This window comes from Ursus maritimus, unplaced genomic scaffold (assembly GCF_017311325.1).
Source record: "Ursus maritimus isolate PB19 unplaced genomic scaffold, ASM1731132v1 scaffold_1, whole genome shotgun sequence".
Lineage (NCBI taxonomy): Eukaryota > Metazoa > Chordata > Mammalia > Carnivora > Ursidae > Ursus > Ursus maritimus.
The window spans coordinates 1,353,011-1,369,283 of record NW_024423343.1 but is presented as its reverse complement, the minus strand read 5'-3'; the positions used below and the strand labels follow the sequence as shown (position 1 = coordinate 1,369,283).

At 63.3% G+C, this 16,273-nt stretch overlaps 1 protein-coding gene across 17 annotated transcripts in view; it reads right to left on the bottom strand.

Moving 5' to 3' along the window:
- The window catches only part of KIF1A (kinesin family member 1A), a 68,949-nt gene that overhangs the window by 17,639 nt on the left and 35,037 nt on the right, over positions 1 to 16,273 (bottom strand). For 12 of the 17 annotated variants that reach the window (XM_040638193.1, XM_040638195.1, XM_040638178.1 and 9 more), the window contains 10 exons: positions 9,151 to 9,269; positions 6,911 to 6,996; positions 5,923 to 6,061; positions 5,559 to 5,730; positions 5,338 to 5,428; positions 3,786 to 3,904; positions 2,724 to 2,779; positions 2,482 to 2,590; positions 2,227 to 2,293; positions 2,050 to 2,134 (listed from right to left, as the gene is read on the bottom strand). In XM_040638193.1, coding sequence (XP_040494127.1) covers positions 2,050 to 2,134; positions 2,227 to 2,293; positions 2,482 to 2,590; positions 2,724 to 2,779; positions 3,786 to 3,904; positions 5,338 to 5,428; positions 5,559 to 5,730; positions 5,923 to 6,061; positions 6,911 to 6,996; positions 9,151 to 9,269 — 1,043 coding nt within the window. Of the gene's footprint in view, positions 1 to 2,049; positions 2,135 to 2,226; positions 2,294 to 2,481; positions 2,591 to 2,723; positions 2,780 to 3,785; positions 3,905 to 5,337; positions 5,429 to 5,558; positions 5,731 to 5,922; positions 6,062 to 6,910; positions 6,997 to 9,150; positions 9,270 to 15,964; positions 16,235 to 16,273 lie in introns of all 17 variants that reach the window. The other 5 variants (XM_040638149.1, XM_040638157.1, XM_040638169.1 and 2 more) reach the window with 2 other exon arrangements.

Sequence of the window (16,273 nt, the reverse complement as noted above, 5' to 3'; positions counted from 1 at the left end):
CACTGAGCAGACCACCCTGCCATCGTTCCTCCCACAATCTCAGTTTCTAGTTTCTCGGCCATAAATAACTCTCTCGGAATGTCTGTCTCTCTTGCACCCAACTGATGGGTTCTAACGACCCAACCTAGAATGCACGGGCCCTTGCTGGGAAAGGAAGATAAGATTTCTCCTTATCTTAGCAAGATAAGGAGAAATGTTCCCTCTTCTCTTTATACTAGAAGGAAGGGAGGGAGGGAGGAGGGAAGGGGGGAAGGACCATCTGTGCCATAAATCTCTCTGCAGGGCACACTTTCAGCCGAGCCCCCGAAGACGCCCCCCCGGGACGGCGGTCCTGTCTAGGGAAGACACCACGACGGCTGTGAGTCAGGAACCCTGCGGGTGGCTTTGTGCGTTGTTTCTTGCCCTGGTGGTGTTAGACTACCAGAACACTCCGCTTCTTCAAGGAAGAAACACATACTAAATCTTCTCCTTTAGGGACAGGAAGCACTGGCCTTCCATTCCCCATACACAGAGGTGAGGCAGAGCCCAGCACCCGGCCAGGACTCTGTGTCCATGCATACTGGAGCTGCCTGCCTCACCTCCTAGAGTCTTCTTGCAACATTCAGGTTCTGGGAGAAGGCAGGTGTGGGCTCCCCCAAAACTACTCCCAGGGTGTGCCCCCCATGGCTGGAGGTGGAGTGCCCCGCAGCTCAGCTGTAGCAAGAAAGCTCGCTACAGTGCCAGCCTCACCCCTCCTCAGCCCCTGGGCACGTACGTCAGCAGTGGCTCTCTGCCCATTCAGTGCGGCCAGCGCTCTGCCAGCAAATGTGATGCCCGGGAGCCCCGGTCAGGCAGAGACGGCCCCTCGCAGGTCTGTTTGGTTTAGGAGGCCCAGAGAGGCAGAACCCAGACACCCCAACCTGCAGTGGGGCCCTGGTGTTCACGCCGGCATCTCCCCACATCCTTTCAACAGCACCCCTCCTCTGCCCACACACGCGACAAACGTCTGTCTGCGTTCGGTCCGTGCGCTGGCTGGCGCGGACTTCATCTTTGTCTTTAAGTCAATTCCCCAAACTTACCCTAAACAACATCTAAGATGAGGATTTGCTAGCTTGCTCTAGCCTTTTAGCATGTATGTGAAAATACATACAACATGTCTAAAATAAAAGCATTTGTCCTGGACCCCCAGCAGCTCAGGGCCCCTAGTCCTGCACTTTGGGGCTCAGCACGATGGGTCTCCTGGTGGCATCCCTGCAATTGCACCCTCAGGGACCCCCTACGAGCCCCACGGACAGCACCCTCCTGCCGCTGCCCTCCTGGCCACAGAAAGGCCGGGAAGGGGCTTCCGGAGGGATCCATCAGCTCCAGAGCAGGGGCGGGGAGGGACGGACAGCTGTTCGTGCCCTTGAATGGAAACTGGGAAGACAAACTCTTTACAGCTTGTTTCTAGTAGACCGAAGAGTTCAGAGTGTGATATTGTTGAAGGAAAACGTCTGAGGTCCGTGGTGACTGCTATGAGTTGAACTGTGTCCCCCACCCCTGCCAAAAAAGGAAGTGTCGAGGTGCTAACCCCCAGGACCTCAGAATGTGACTTTATTTGGACTTAGGGTGTTGGCAGATGTAATTAGCTGAGATGAGGTCAAGCTGAAGTAGATGCCTAATCCAGGTCCTCATAAGAAGAGGCCACGTGATGGGTCCCCAAGCCGAGGAGCGCCAGACAGTCCCCACAAACCACCAGCAGTGGGAAGAGGCAAGGAAGGGCTCTCCCCTCCAGGCTTCAGAGGGAAGGCTGCAGGTCTGTGAGAGGACCCATTGGTGCTGTTTGTGCGAGCACAGCGATTCAACGGAAACTGGGCATCATCACCCTAGCCCAAGCCTTCCTTCCCAGATGAGGGACCGAGGCACAGAGAGGCTCAGTGACTTGGCCAAAGTCACACAGCAACAGAGGCGGGGCTGTGGTTAGAACTCAGGCATCTGGCCTGGACAGAGGGTTGGTGGAGTGGGTGGGGGCCAATGTCTTCCCCCCAGCCCAGCCCCAGCCCCTAAGGCAGCCCCACCCATCTCACTCACCCACGACCAGCTCTCGAACTTCCTTCCAGTGGATGTGGCTGCCGGTCTCATGCAGCAGGGTCACGGTTATCCGTCTCTGGATGCCCTGCCAGGTGCCAGGAGAGAGGAAATGCTCAGATGGCCTGGGGGCCCCACGGCGGGGAGCACAGGCAGGCAGGGGCAGGGAGTGCTTCGCACCTGGTGGAGCAGGAAGGTCCCCATGCATGGCATCCCGCTGCGGTGGTCCACCACTGCAGGAATGTAACTGCAAGAGAGAGATGCGCCCTCAGCCGAAGGGGGAGAACAGGAAAGCAGCCCCTCCCTCTGGCGAGAGGAGGCCCTCCAGTCCACGGAGGCCAGAGTCAGCTGGGCGAGGAGACCTACAGTGCACCACCTCGACCACTCCTGGGGTCCCTCTGGGGGATCCCTGTCCCCAGCAGGCATGGGACTCACTCGCCGTTGGCCTCCAGCTCACAGATCTCGAAGTAGACCAGCAGGTCGTACTTGCAGTGGCAGGGTCCGGGGCAGGGCCGCGCTAGCGTGCTGAGCTTGGTAGCGGGCACTGCAGGATGACAGGAGAGAGGCACCCACTGGTGGGAAACCCCGCCCGCCACGTCCCAGCGGGGATGGGAACGCGTCAGGGCAGCATGGGCACCTTGCTCTCCCAGGGGTGGACTCAGGAGAGCCCCGTGTACCTGGCTTGGACAGCGGCATGACCCTCGGGAAATGGCGGCGCGAGGGCCTCAGGGGGCTGTGGAGAGAGAGGTGCCGGGGTGAGGCGGCTACAGGTGGGGTCCCCGGAACCCTGAGCTGGAGCTGGAGCCAAGGGCAGGGCCTGGCAGAGGGAGCTCAAGGTGCTGCCTGCCCCAAGCCCTGCCTGTCTCCCTGCCTCCCAGGGCCCAGGAAAGCCCCGGGCTCAGGCCCTCACCAGTCCAGATGGGGGAGGAGGGCCCCTGGGGACCCCAGACCCTGCTGGGGCGTGGGTGAGCCCACGAGAACTAGGCGAGGTCAGACTCTGGTTCTCCGTTCAGGGGCTTCCAGGACAGAGCCTCCTTCGGTACCCCAAGGACAGACGAGCCTCGTGGGGCCAGATGCCCTGAACCAGCACCCCCCATGGCCTTTCTCCTTCTCCAGCACCCTGGACGCCTCGCGTAGCTCCGGGTCCCGCAGGACAGCTGAGAGGGGAATGGAGGTGGCAAGAAGCCTATGTCTGCCGTTCTCCCTGCGCCAGGCGGGGGTGGGAACCGCAGAGGGGAAACCCCGGCCCACCCACCCTGCCCCTGTGAGGTCACAGGGGACGAGGGAGATGGACGGATGTTCCCTCACTCCGTCTGGGGTCCAAGGACTCCGGGACACTGGAATCGCTGCGCCCCTACGATGGTGTTCTCCGCAGGGAGCGAGAGCCATCCGCCCCACGTACCACCCCGGCCAAACCCCGCCCAGCCCCTGCTTCCCCGACCCTAAGACTTGGTCCTCAGCCCCTGAGGTCAAGGTGTAGACAGCAATACTCTTTAGGAAACTCGCTACTCAGCCCTGGAGGGACGTCTCTGACTTGCTCTGGGTGCTGTTGACCTTGGGTGACTGGCCACCCCGTCGACAGGGAAGGTGGGCATCGGGAGGCCTGTCTGGGGCAGGGTGGCTTTGCTGGCAGGGAGGGGGAGAAGGCCCGCACCCTGGAGGGCAGCAGGAGGCTGGATGAGAAGGTCTGGGAAGGGCCCTCCCACGCCTCCCCCCCGCCCCGCCCCAGGGCTGCGGACCTGAGCACGTCCTTGCAGAGGGGTGGGAACGGATGCTGCTGGTAGTGACCGAAGACCTCAAACACGATGGGCTGGCTCTTGATGTACTCGATGAAGGACTTGGTCACCTCCACTGCAATCTGGCAGGTGAGGAGCACAGGCAGAAGGGTGAGGCCACGCACAGGGGAAGGGGAAGGACAGTCAGGGAGGCAAGTGCTTGGCCTCCACGGAGAACTGGATTGGAGACCCTGGCTAGGCCCGACCTCTGCCCACGAAGGGTTGACGCTCGTCGCCTGGTCCTTCTAGCCCCGCTTCCCCTCCCGTCCCACAGCCGAGGGCCAGACCCCCTAGAGCGCCCTTTCAGAACACTGAGTTCGAGTGGGGACAATGGGCAGGGGCGCCTCTGTGGCCTGCTGTGACCCTTCCTGGGCCCTTGACCACCCATCAAGAGGGATGCGTTGAATTGTGCCCCCCACCCCGGATTTCTGTGTTGCAGTTCTAACACCCAGGACCTGTATTCAGAGATAGGGTCTTTACAGAACTAATCCCAAGTTACAAGAGGCCATCAGGGTGGCCCTAATCCAATGTGACTGTGACCTCATGAAGAGGGTGAGGCCATGACAGCCCACGGAGGACCCCAGAGCCAGGCCAGGGCCTTTGCAGAATCAGGACACAAAGACGGGCACAGAGGGATGACCATGTGAGGACAGAGAGAAGAGGGCATCTACCCACCCAGCAGAGGCCTGGCACAGAGTCTCCCTCACAGTCTCCAAGGAACGACCCTACCCACGCTTGATCTTAGGCTTCCAGCCTCCAGAGCAGAGAGGCAGTCACTTTTTGTTAAGGCCGCCCACTTTGTTCGGGGCGCCCAGGAAATCAGTCCACCAAGCGCGCACACCTTCATGCCTGACCTTGCTTCCCTGGCTGGGAAGCCACTAGCTCCCCATCACCCGGGGCTCAGGATGGGCTGGTCTGGGGGCACTTCCAAGTGTGGGCCCCAGGACTGCTCGGGCCACACACCCACAAGCCCTACTGCCCAGGGTCAGTTTCACACTCCTCGGCAGGCACACGAGGCCTCACCAACCGGCGGCTATCATCACGGTCACGCGATGGCCGCTGGCCAGCTAGCCCCGTTCTCCCGCCTCATGGAGCCACTCCACTCCGAAGCCCCTGCTCTCCTGACAGCCTGGCTGGGGACACGCCCTGCCTGGAGCTTCCCTGACCTCTCCAGGTTGTGTGCGGGCACCCCCGGGGCCCTCTGTGTGCCCTGCCTCTCTGCTTCTTCCCCAACCCCGGCCACAGCCACGCCAGGCACCCCAGAAACCTCATGCTCACATCTGCCCGAGGGTGCCCCCAGTCCCAGGCATAAGCCCACTGAGGCCCCCACTGCCCAGCAACAGCCCACACACCCCCGCCTGGCTCCGAGGCCCTCTGCCCTCACACCCGGGCCCTGCCTAGCTCACAGCTGGGGCTCAGGATGGGGAGAAGGTATGTGCGGTGACTGCAGCCGGGCTCAGCTTTGGGGTGGCCGCATGAAGCCAGAGCCCCGGAGGAGGGGACTCTCGGGACGTACGTTTTGGACATGGTAGAAGCCGAGTGGGGGGCCCCTCCCCGTGTTCTTGAGGGGCTCCGTGGAGAAGGCCTCGTCGTGGCGATGGATGAAGCTATAAAGAGAGAGGAGATGCTCACTGGCCACAGGGGTCTTGGGGTGGGGACCACAGTCTGGCAAGGGTTGCCAGGGCTGGGAAGCCCCCGCCCGCTGTCCCACACTGGGCACGGGGCTCTGGGGCTCACTTGAACTGGCAGAAGATGTCGGCGTATTCGGCGGAGATGCTGGACGCCTGCAGGACGGTCACCCGGAAGGTGAAGGTGCTGCCGAGGCGCAGGTGGTCCAGGGCGGCGTCCAGGGGCCCGTCCAGGGCGGCCTTCTCAGGGCTGTCTAGGAGGAGGCCTTCCGGAGGCGCGGCTGCTGGGAGCCAAGGGCAGAGCAATGTGGCAGGACCTCCGAGGGGCCTAGAGCCCGGGGTCAGGCAAGGAGCCCACACAGCCTCCTCTCCCGGAAAGGTCTCATGGCCTCCCCGGGGAACCCTGGGCGTGGGGGCTGAGCCAAGCGGGGGTGGGCCCGCGCGGCTACAGCGGGCCAGGTGTGGCCACCTACCTGAGCAGGTGTTGTTGTTGACCTCGTCGGCCGAGGGTCCGGCGTCTGCGCCCTGGCCCTGACCTTCCACAATGCGCAGCTCTTCCTGGGAGGTCCCAGAGCGGGACATCCCCACCACCGGGCAGGACTCAGACTGGAACTGAGTGGGTTGGGGGCCAGAGTCAGAGGGAGCCAGCTCAGGGTGAGGCCATGACAGCCCACGGAGGACCCCGGAGCCAGGCCAGGGCCTTTGCGGACCTGTGTTCCAGACCTGCCCCTGCTCAGACGGGCACCCGCCTCCCTCAGCCCGTTTCCTACGCTGCCGTGACCTGTGTCGGCTGCAGAGGGGAAGGGGGGGAACGGTTCAGGCGGAGTGACGGGCAGCTTGGTGGGGACGGGTTAGGAAAGAGCCTTAAGAAGGAGAGGGGAGGAGCCTCCTGTGAGCTAAGCCCTGTCTGGGAGCACGGAGCTGGAGCCTCCCTGTCCCCCACTCCCGGCCAGAGAGCAGAAAGGGGGCGCAGGCTGAAAGCACTGTTTCCTCTGAGTGAGGACCTGGCAGGGCTTTTGGCACTGGTGCAGGGCCAGCCCAGCACCTGACGTCGGGACTGTGTGGAGGGGCCCCCCAGCTCTCACTGGGGTGTCAGGGGAGGGCAAAGATGCTGGTGGAAACAGTGTCCAGGAGAGCAAGCCCGAGAAGGGCAGCTGGGAGGGTAGGGTGGAGGCTTCTTGGCGTCTGGTGGCGCATGCAGCCGTGGGCCAGGTGGAGTAAGCAGGGACAGACCCGGGGAGCCCACGGTCAGGAGACAGACGGACCCCGTGGGTCAGGTCAAGTCAGACAGTGAGAGACTGGGCAAGCCACGAGGCCTGGGGCCTGGGAAGAGGGGCATGGACTCCAGGAGGACCCAGGGCCTACAGGGCATGCCCGGACCCCTCTGCAGAGCTGGCCCCTGGAGTCGGGCTGGAGGCGGGTGGCTGGTGTTGGGTGGCCAAGCTGACCCTTGCGTGGTACCTTTTCAAAATGCTGGTCGTCGAAGGAGATCCTGGCAGTTCCTGACTGCCGGACGCCAGAGCCATAGTCGGGGGCCTCTTCGTCAGCTGAAATGGGAGCAGAGCCGATGGTCAGGGCCCTGCTTGTCCCCCAGGAAGCTTTGGCAGAGCCAGTCTGAGCCACCAGGCACGAGAAGGCACAGGAACCGCGACAGGCTCTGAGCCACGACGGGGATCCCCAACGCCACCCACTGCAGCTCCAGTACAACCAGGACACCATCCCGGGCACACGGACCGCCAGCCTGTGCTGCTCCGGGCCCGAGAGGTGGCCGCAGCCTCAGCGTGGCTGACCCTGACAGGGCTACAAACTCCACATTCTCAAAACCAAACTGTGACCCCTGCCCCTCCACGGAGTCCTGGCCACCCCACCCACCCCCAGACTCAGATGATTCAGCAGAGCCCATCACTAGGCAGAGCCCACTCCATGGGGTCCTCCTGGTTTCACCCCAGAATCACACCTGCCCCTCTCCCAGCACTGTCGCAGGCCCGCACCATCATCCATCTGGACCCTCAACGGCTCCCAAGCACCCCCCACTCAGCTCCCATACCTGCTCCCCACATGCCCCCCACTCCCCTCTCTTCACAGAGTCTTGCGGTTTCCTGCTGCCCCAGGGACACCCACCCCCCTGCCAGACCCGGCTTCTGTCCCCTCCCCAACCCTGACTCCAGCCACTCTGGCTGAACCCCACCCCGGGAGGCCTCTACGACCTTCCTCTTCTGGGGCCCCCGGGGGGACAAACCCTGCAGTGTTCTCAACCCCGGCAGCCCAGGACCTGAGCTCTGCAGAGCTCGGCGCTCAGGGGTCCAACAAGCAGACACGCGCAGGGCAGGTGGGACTTCTGTGACCGCCGGAGCTTTCTGAGCTTGCGGCCTCTCTGCCATAGTGTTAGACAGGGAGTGTCAAGAGTGTCCAAATGCAGACAGGGTCCGCCCATAAGGCAGGCCCCTCAGTGGGACCAGCTCCACCGAGGCTCAGCCTGGTCACAAAGGGCCAAGAGCCCAGGGGAACAGAGCCCCCAAGATTACATGGACAGGGTCCCCTGTGGGGACTGAGGGTGGCACTAAGGGTCCCTAGCGTCCCTGTCCTCTGTCCTCCCCCCGTCAGGATCCTGGGGGTCTTGGCACCACAGCGACATGACTAGGACATGCGACAAAGAGCAGCTAGAAATTGTGGGCCAGTGAGAATTTGGCAAAAGGGTCCCAAAAGTACAACCAAAGCCACCTCAGGTGGCTGGGCCATCCAGGTGGGGTGGGGTGGCATGAGACCATCCGGTGGGGGTGCTCAGGGTCTGAGCAGCCCGGCCCCACCTCGTCTGGGAGACACTCTGCAGTAGGACTCCCCAGGGTGTCCGGGCTGCCAAGGCCATGGGGAGGAGACAGAGCAAGGCCACAGGAGGGGGGCGGGCAAGGGTCAAGAAGGCAGTAGTGGCCTTTAGAGCACGAGCACCGGGCCCCCGGGCCTGCCGCTTCCTGCTCGGATAAGCGTGTTCACAGCTGTGTTCTGGAACGATCTTTAACATGCCTGTTGGGTGGGAAGCTTCACAGGGGATGCCGTTTACAGGGAAGCACACCCAGGCTGGAAGGCCTTTATTCTGGGGCTCTCCTGTCCTGGGACCCTGGCCAGGGCAGAGGGGGCTTAGCAGCAAGAAGGTGTCCACCTCTGCATTGGGGGGCTTGGTCTACAGGCCCACCATGGAGGGAGGGTCCACAGCCTCTGGGGGAAAAGCCAGTTCCCCCAAGGGGTCTGAAGGGGGGGCACAGTAGGGAGTCTGGAGGGAGGCTCTGAGAGCTGCTGTCGGTGGGGGGCGGAGGTCTGAGGTCTGTGCACCTGTGCTGGGCTCAGAGATGCCAGGGAGCTAGGGGAGAGCACCACTGTGCATCTGGCTGGGGTGTGGGCCCACCTGGGGCTGCCTGATGGGAGGGAGGGGGCCCTGAGCTAGAGTGGGCTCAGACAACCCTGGGTTCAGCCTGCACAGTCTCGGGGCGGGGGGGGTGGGGTGGGGGGCGGCAGACCCGAACCGGGAGAGTCTGGAAGGATGGAGCCTGGAGCTGGGCAGCAGGGGCTTCTCCCGGAGTGCCCTCCTGGGCGCCAGCAGCCCGTGTGCCAGCCAGGGGGCTGGAGAAACAGAGAAGGCCAGCAGGTATGCTGGCCACGGCGTGGTGCCCATGGGGACCTCCCACACAGGGCCGCCCCACACGCACCTGAGGTGGCCTGGACAGCCACGCGGAGGAAGCCCTTCACTTCTCCCTTCTCGCTGACGACGGCCACGCGGTGCACCAGGGGGACAGGGTACAGCAGGTTGCTCAGGTACACGAAGGCCCTGGGGGGAGCAGAGCCCAAGGTCAGGGCCTTCCCGGCGTGTGCTGGGAGCAGCGCTGGCGGCAGCACGGCCCGGGCTCACGACACAACACTGCGAAGCAGAGCGAGGCGCAAAGCAGCCAGGGCAGCGAGCAGGCAGGTCGGGCGGGGGCTGTGCTGGGTGGGGGCTGGGTGGGGGGTGGTCCACGGGCTGCAGAGGAGACAGGAGGAGGCAGAGGGACAGAGGAGGAGGAGGGCGTGCGCAGGGCGGGCAGAGAGGAAGTGCGGAGTGGGGCTGGCACAGGGTAAAGCCCGTGGGGCCATACCCGCTGTCTGAGAGCTGAGGAGGGAGGTTTCAGCCTGCTTCAAGGAGGAGGAGGACCTGGGGACCCGGCCAACGCCGAGCTATGACCCTCACGCTGGCACAGATGGCCGGCAGTCCCTCTGCCTCCCGCCCCTTTCCCAGTGACCCCTGGCCTCAGGGCCGCACAGAGGGCTCCTACTGTTTTTATACAGATCGATTCCCTCTCAGACCCTTCCAGGAACACAGCAGGTGGGAGCTCACGGTGTCAGCCAACGGGGCATCACCCCCAGGTCAGTGCCAGGGAAGTTGGCTGAGCAGAGCCCTAAGGACCCCCTAGACTGCACGGCACCGCCTGGTGAGCCCCTGTCAGCCTCCCACAGAGTGCCCAGGGCCCTTCCCATCCGAGCAGCTCAGCTGTGCACCTGGCCAGTGGCAGGACGGGCTGGGTAGTGGCCACGTCACCCAGGAGTCTGCCCAATTCCCTGAGCTAGCCAGTGTGCAGAGGTCACTCGGACAGCCAGGAGGACCAAGAGGACCCTGGAAGACCCGGGCCACCCAGCCAGGTGTGCGGGCAGATGTAGAGCACAGTGCCTCCTTGGTCAGGGGCGCCCTTCCCAGGGGGACTCCCGGCACAGGACAGGCAGGCCCACGCGAGCCCAGTCCTGGTGAGAACCTGCACCTGTGCTCATACTTCAAAACAGGACCCGCCCCCACCCTGCCCTCCCCTCCAGGCACAGAGGGATGGGCAGTTCCTGCTGCAGCCCAGGGGCACAGCCTTCAACAGCCCTGAGCTCCCAGGATCTTGGGGCGGCTGGGGGGGGTCCCAGGGGAGGATCCAGCTTGGGCAAGGATGGGCAGGATCTGGACACAGAAGGGTAGGAGGTATGGGGGAGCAGGTGCAGAGGCGGGGGTAGGGAGGCCCAGGGCCTCAGCCGGGGAGAACCGTGGAGGTGCAGAAGCAAGAGCGACAGTGGGGGCGGGGGTGGTGATGGGGAGGTGGGAGAGGGAAGGTCGCAGTCTGCAGGCCAGGTGGGTACTGGCACCTGGGTGCATGGCCCAGGGTGGAGCTGGGAGGAGAAGGGAAAGAGGTGTCACTGCCCCTCTCGCCTTGCTCAGAGGTCAGACACCACCCAGGCTGAGCCACTGGCCTCACCCCACACCTGAGCTCCTAAAGGACCCCCCTACAACTGCAGGCATGGGCTGGGGGCATTCCCCAAGGGCCCCAATTCCAGGCCCTGGTGCCCCCTCACCCCCACTCCTGCTGGCGCTTCACCCACAGAAGGTCAGAATCCTGAGCACCACCTGGCTCATCTCAGATGCATTGGTTCTACCCCAAATGTCTCTCTGGAGTGCCAGCCACCCTTCTGCTTCCCCCACGGCCCCCACAGCAGCCGGAGGAGACTTGGGGCTCCAACCAGACTCCCACACACCCTCGGTGCTGGCCAAGCCCTGCCGTCCAGCCACCTCCTCTGTCCTGGGACACCCCAGGCGCGCTCTGCTCCCAGCCCCCACACCATATAACTCCTCATGGCCAACTGTTCGTCTGACTCAACAGTGGGACTGTCTCTGCTAACGGTCTTTTGCTTCCTGGGAACCCTCCAGACCAACACAGGCTCCAGCTAGAGGAAAAGGCTGTACCGTCCCTAGGGCGTTGAGTGTCACCCTGAGTGTCTGCCCCGGATGGCTTCCCAGAGCCCCTCTCTTCCCCAGCAAAGTGCCCTCTCTGAGAATACCCTGGAGGAGGACTGTTCCAAGGGAACTCACTGTCCTTTTCGGGAATTCACTGAAGGGCAGGCGTGTTGCTGGATGGTGCGGGCATCTCTGCCTGGCTAGGGCAGGGGTGGGGGCTCTGCTGCCCCTAACCACCCACCAAGATGAGGTATGGGAAAGGCTGGCAGAAGCCAGCCCCCGCCCTGGTCACAAAAGGAAACCAAGGCTCAGGGAGCAGAAGCCCCTTGCTTTAGCAGCACCAGGCACCCAGCTGATGGACTGGCCAGGGCTGGCTGCTGGGCCTCTCCCAGCACCCACCATGGGATGGGGATGATGGTGGCCTGCCCTCTCTGGGCCCCTGGAATCCTGGCCAAGGGCCTTTGCTTGAAATTGGGGGGCGTGTGAGGAGGACAGCCACGAACGGGGCAAGGCCTTGAGGCCCAGAAGGGAACGTGGAGGCAGCCTAGGATTCAGGCTGCAGGAACAGGCCCAGACCCTGCTGTACCTGCTTGGCTGGGGCCCAGCTGGCCATCCCACCATGCTGGAGAGCTAACAGGACTGAGCAGGATAGCCCCGAGCTTCAGGGTCCTCAAGTCAGCCCCCGCCCCACCTCCCAGAGCAGGGCCCCGTTCCTGGGACAGGGCCCACAATGGGAAGCCCCGTGTTGGGAGGCAGAGAGGCACTGAGGAGGCTCCCAGGGACCCCAGGCACAGATGGGGTTGCAGCCTGCCCACCCTCATCTATACTCTGCAGGGAATCAACAGGAGGGCCCTCAGAAGCAGGGGGACACCTCCCACTGGGAGACAGGTGGGGGCACCGTGCCTGGCATTAGGGTCCTTAATCAGTAGAGCTTCCTGGAAGAAGAGCTTAAGGGCTGACCAGAGCCACCCAGCCAGGAGGTGAGCCAGGTTCAGGCCACCACAGAGCCCCTGGCCCGGGGCTGCCTTCCTAGAAGGCTCAGGGGGTTGGCTCTGGGCGTGCAGGGCTCTGGGATCCCCCAGAGTGTGACTCACAGCACCCCAGAGGTGACCCCTACCCCCTTCTGAGCTCACAGGGTCCATGGCCACCCGCTTCCTGACGCTCCTCCCCCATCCTTCATGAAGGCCACAGCGGAGACCGAGGCAGAGGGCAGGGTCGGGTCCAGGTCAGGCGGCAAGGTGTGTGTGGGGGGGCGCCCAGTTCCCTCCTTAAGGCCTCGCTTCACAAAACCCACTGTGCTCTTCCAGAGTGGACGCTCTCTCCACGTCGCCCCCCGTGGGCTCAAGAACTTGTAGCACGGTGCAGATCCCGGGCTCCCACAAACCAGACGTGGCCTGGGCCGCTCGTGACCCCAAGGCCCAAATCATCCCTTCGGCAGCCCACGGATGGAAAAGCCGTGATGCAATCCTAGCTGCGCACTGCGGCCCGAGCTGACTGGGGGCCGGCACCGACATGGCGGGGCCGCAGCACGCCTACAGCTCGCCACTTCCCAGACGCCCACTGTTCACATCTCGGCAGCAGACGCGGGGCTGCCCTAACCCCCAACACATCTTAGTTCAGCTGCCTGCATTGTCCTCTCCTAGGCGTGCGTCCAAGACGGCACGTTAGAGCTGGGGCACCAGGGCGTTAGGACCCCTCCACAGATTAACACAACACAGAAAGGAAGGCGCTCGGGGCTGGGGTTTAAACCCACAGGCTGGCTCCTCTCCAGCTCCAACGGATGCAGACGCCACGCTCCGATGCCCACCTGCTCGACTCCCACAGCTCAGTAATTAAGTAGATCAGTTCTCTCCTGATCTTTTAAGATTCCTTCTGTCAGGAGAAGGAAAATCTGAGCACTCATGACACTGAGAACTGCAAAGCCCGAGTTCAGATCCTTAGACAAGACACATCCTATTCGTGCTCCCGGGGCCGGGGGCCTCGAGGGACCCCCTCGTGGGAGGTGGGGATTACACAAAGAAAAAGATCCCTGGGGTCCATGGCCAAGCCCCCTTCCCCTTCTCTGCAGGTCATAACCCAGCCGTGCGTGAATGTGTGTGCACACGCTCTACAAAGGCACGCAGGTAGGACACCCCCAGAAGGTAAGAGAGCATCCAGTGCCAGATGCTGGGTCCACTCTCCCTCCTGCCGCCCCGAATCCCTGGGACCTAATCTGGAGACGGTGATGGGCACATCAGGCAGAAGAGACCTCTGGGGCCTAGGAGCCACACCCCCGGTGGCGACAGCAGCCTGGAAGACCCCACACACCCCAGGCAGAGCTCAGCCTGACCTTCAGAAGCCAGGACATGAGGGAACAGGACCCATGGCACAGACGCTGGCCTCCCCTTCACTGCCCTGTGAGTGCCAGAAACAGCCGGACGTCAGCATCGGCCACCAAGGGCCGGAACTGTCCCAGTGCTGCCCAGAGGGCCCCGCCAGCCAGGGCGCACCCACTGCACACAGAGGGGTTCATAGCTGCGCTGGTGACAATACGGGCTGAGTGACCCTGTGCAGAGGGCACCAAGCGAGGAGCTGAGGGACTGGCCATGCCAGCCCAGGTGGCCCAGTGTGGACCCAGAGCAGGTCGGCATTTTTCCACACACAATCTGGAACTCTTCCCTTGGGTGGTCCCTCCTCCCCTTCCTCTGCCCCCCTTCCCTGGCAGCCAGCCCCTTGTCCTCCTCCCTGCAGCTCCCGGCCGGTCCAGCTTCTGGCTGGGTGCTCCTGGCAAGGAGGATTATCGGTGGGGGGTGGAAACCAGAGCCCCCAGCCCCACTTCTTCTGCCTGGGCCAGCCCATCCCACCTCCCCACTTCACCTGGCACCCCAGACCACCAGAGGGAGAGGCCACTGGGGGCTAACCCTGGCCATGGGTGAGGAGCTCAGGGTCAAGACGTGGGAGGACCACGCTGGGGGCGGGGGGGCTCGTCCACAGGGAGAGGGCACCTTGAAGCAGGCTGAAACCCACCCGGAGAGAGAGGAGGCGGCAGAGCGGCAGAGCCAGGGCTGAGTGTGGCGGGAGGGGAGGAGGCGGGGCTAACCACAAGATTGGTGAGGTGCAGAGACGCATGCTGGGGCCAGGAAAGCCTTTCCGAAGGGAGACAAGAGTGGGCGCCCCAATTCTGCTTAAGCTTTGGAGAGAGAGCCAGCAGCTACCAGAAGGATAAAAGGGAACCAAAGATGGGGTCCTTCTCAGGGCCTGGGCCTGCACAGCTGCTGCGCGGGAGAAGCCAATTCTTGCCAAACCGAAAAGATGGGGACGTTTCCAAATGAAGCCCTTCACAGACCGCCCGCCGTAGGGGGGCTGGCCTCTCATTGATGACTTTGGTTTGGTTGTTTGGTAACATCTCAGATCCACAGAGGGGGGAAAATGTTGGAAGGACCCAGCTCTTTCTGGCTGAGACTGCAGAGCCCATACCCCGTTTCTCCCGGTGCCCTCACTCCCGTGCGTCCTGAGCCCATGCCTACCTGACACCGGAGTGACTCCCGGGCCCACAGCCCAGGGCTTTCTAGAGGCCTGCGTGGAGCTGGCCCCCCTGTCGGGCTCAGCAGAGTGGGAGGCCCAGACGCAGGGCATCTCATAGGGAGAGCGCCCCATGTTTGTATCCAGGAGGCCGGCATGTCACACTCATGGAAAACTAGTCAGAATAAATCCATGACATGCACCTGCGGGAACCTGCTTCCTTCCAAGAGAAGTGGGGCTTTCACTCCAGGGTCTGCACCCAAGGGCTCCCCGTGTGAACCCCCTAATCTGGGGGCCAGCCTCAGCCTTCAGCTTCCAGCCTTGGTGCTCCAAGTTCAGGAAACACAAAATCTCCCACTGGCCTAGTCCAAGGAAGCGACCTCGGACTCAGACAAGGTCTTAGCCTTTCTACCTAAGTGCAGTTGCTTTGTGAGCCAAATGCTCTACCACTGCAGCTAGCTTTCTAGATCTTTCCTTCATCTGTTTTGCTTCCATTCCAAAGAATAAGAACATGAATGGCAGCTGTATCTGACCAACCTGCTGGCAAGGTCCGGGCTGCCCCGGGGCCTCTGCTCCACTCCTGACCTTGGCCTCCCTCTTGCGTCCAGAAACTGTAACGGGCCCTCCCTGCAAAGGGCACTTCCCGTGAAGTGTGTCGCCAGGACAGCCAGGAGGTCAGGAGGAATGAACTGTCCTCACCTTTGGGCGGAGAAAGGCTCAGGGAGAGGCAGGGTCCACTGGGCCCCAGGCTTTGGAGGCAGAGCGTCCCCTGCCTGTGCGCCAGCCCTTCCTCCCTGCCCCGCAGGACGGTCTCCTCCAGGTTCTGCTCCTTCTCCCAGAGGGTGTGGCAGGGAGAGCAAACCGGAGCCTCCACCTCTGGGGCAACAGCAGGAGGCGGCAGAGGGGCGAAGCCGCCTCAGCGGGTGGTGGGTGCCCAGACGCAAACCCCCACGGGCCCTGCTCCAGCACCCCCTCCAGGGTCCAGCACCTCCGCGCAGAAGCAGCTCCGTGCTCCGGGTGCACCGCCCCTCCTGTGACTGGGAACCCGACTGTCCCTGCTGGGCACGCTCCAGGATGGCTGGGAGCCCTCTCGCTCCCTCACGCCCTCTCCTCAGGGAGGCCAGCCCCTCAGCCTGCCTTGGCCTGCCTCGGCCTGGGGGTCCGGGGAGCTGCCCCGAACACCGGGGGGCCACGCCCTGACGGCGGTCGAATTGTGCCCGCAGCAGTGCTCCTGCGCAAAAGAGCTGGTTCCTTCCCAGCATGCCGTCCTCGACCTCACCAACCTTCCTACTAAACTGAACAGGGGGGGCCGGTCGTAAAACGGGTCCCGGCCGTCGCACAGCGCGTGCTCCGGAAAGACGTCGTCCTCCAGGTCCTCCTCCTCCTCCTCCTCCTCCTCCTCCTCCTCCTCCTCCCCCACGCTCTGCTCCTCGGCAGGCTCGGTGGCGTCGGAGTCGGGGCTCGAGAAGGTGGGGGAGGGGGTGAGAGCAGCCATGCGCTCGCTCATGCATGTGTTGAGAAGAGGGTAGCTGTTGCAGCCAGAGATGACTGAACTGAGGTTAGTACGACAAGACAGAGAGAAGTTAACACCA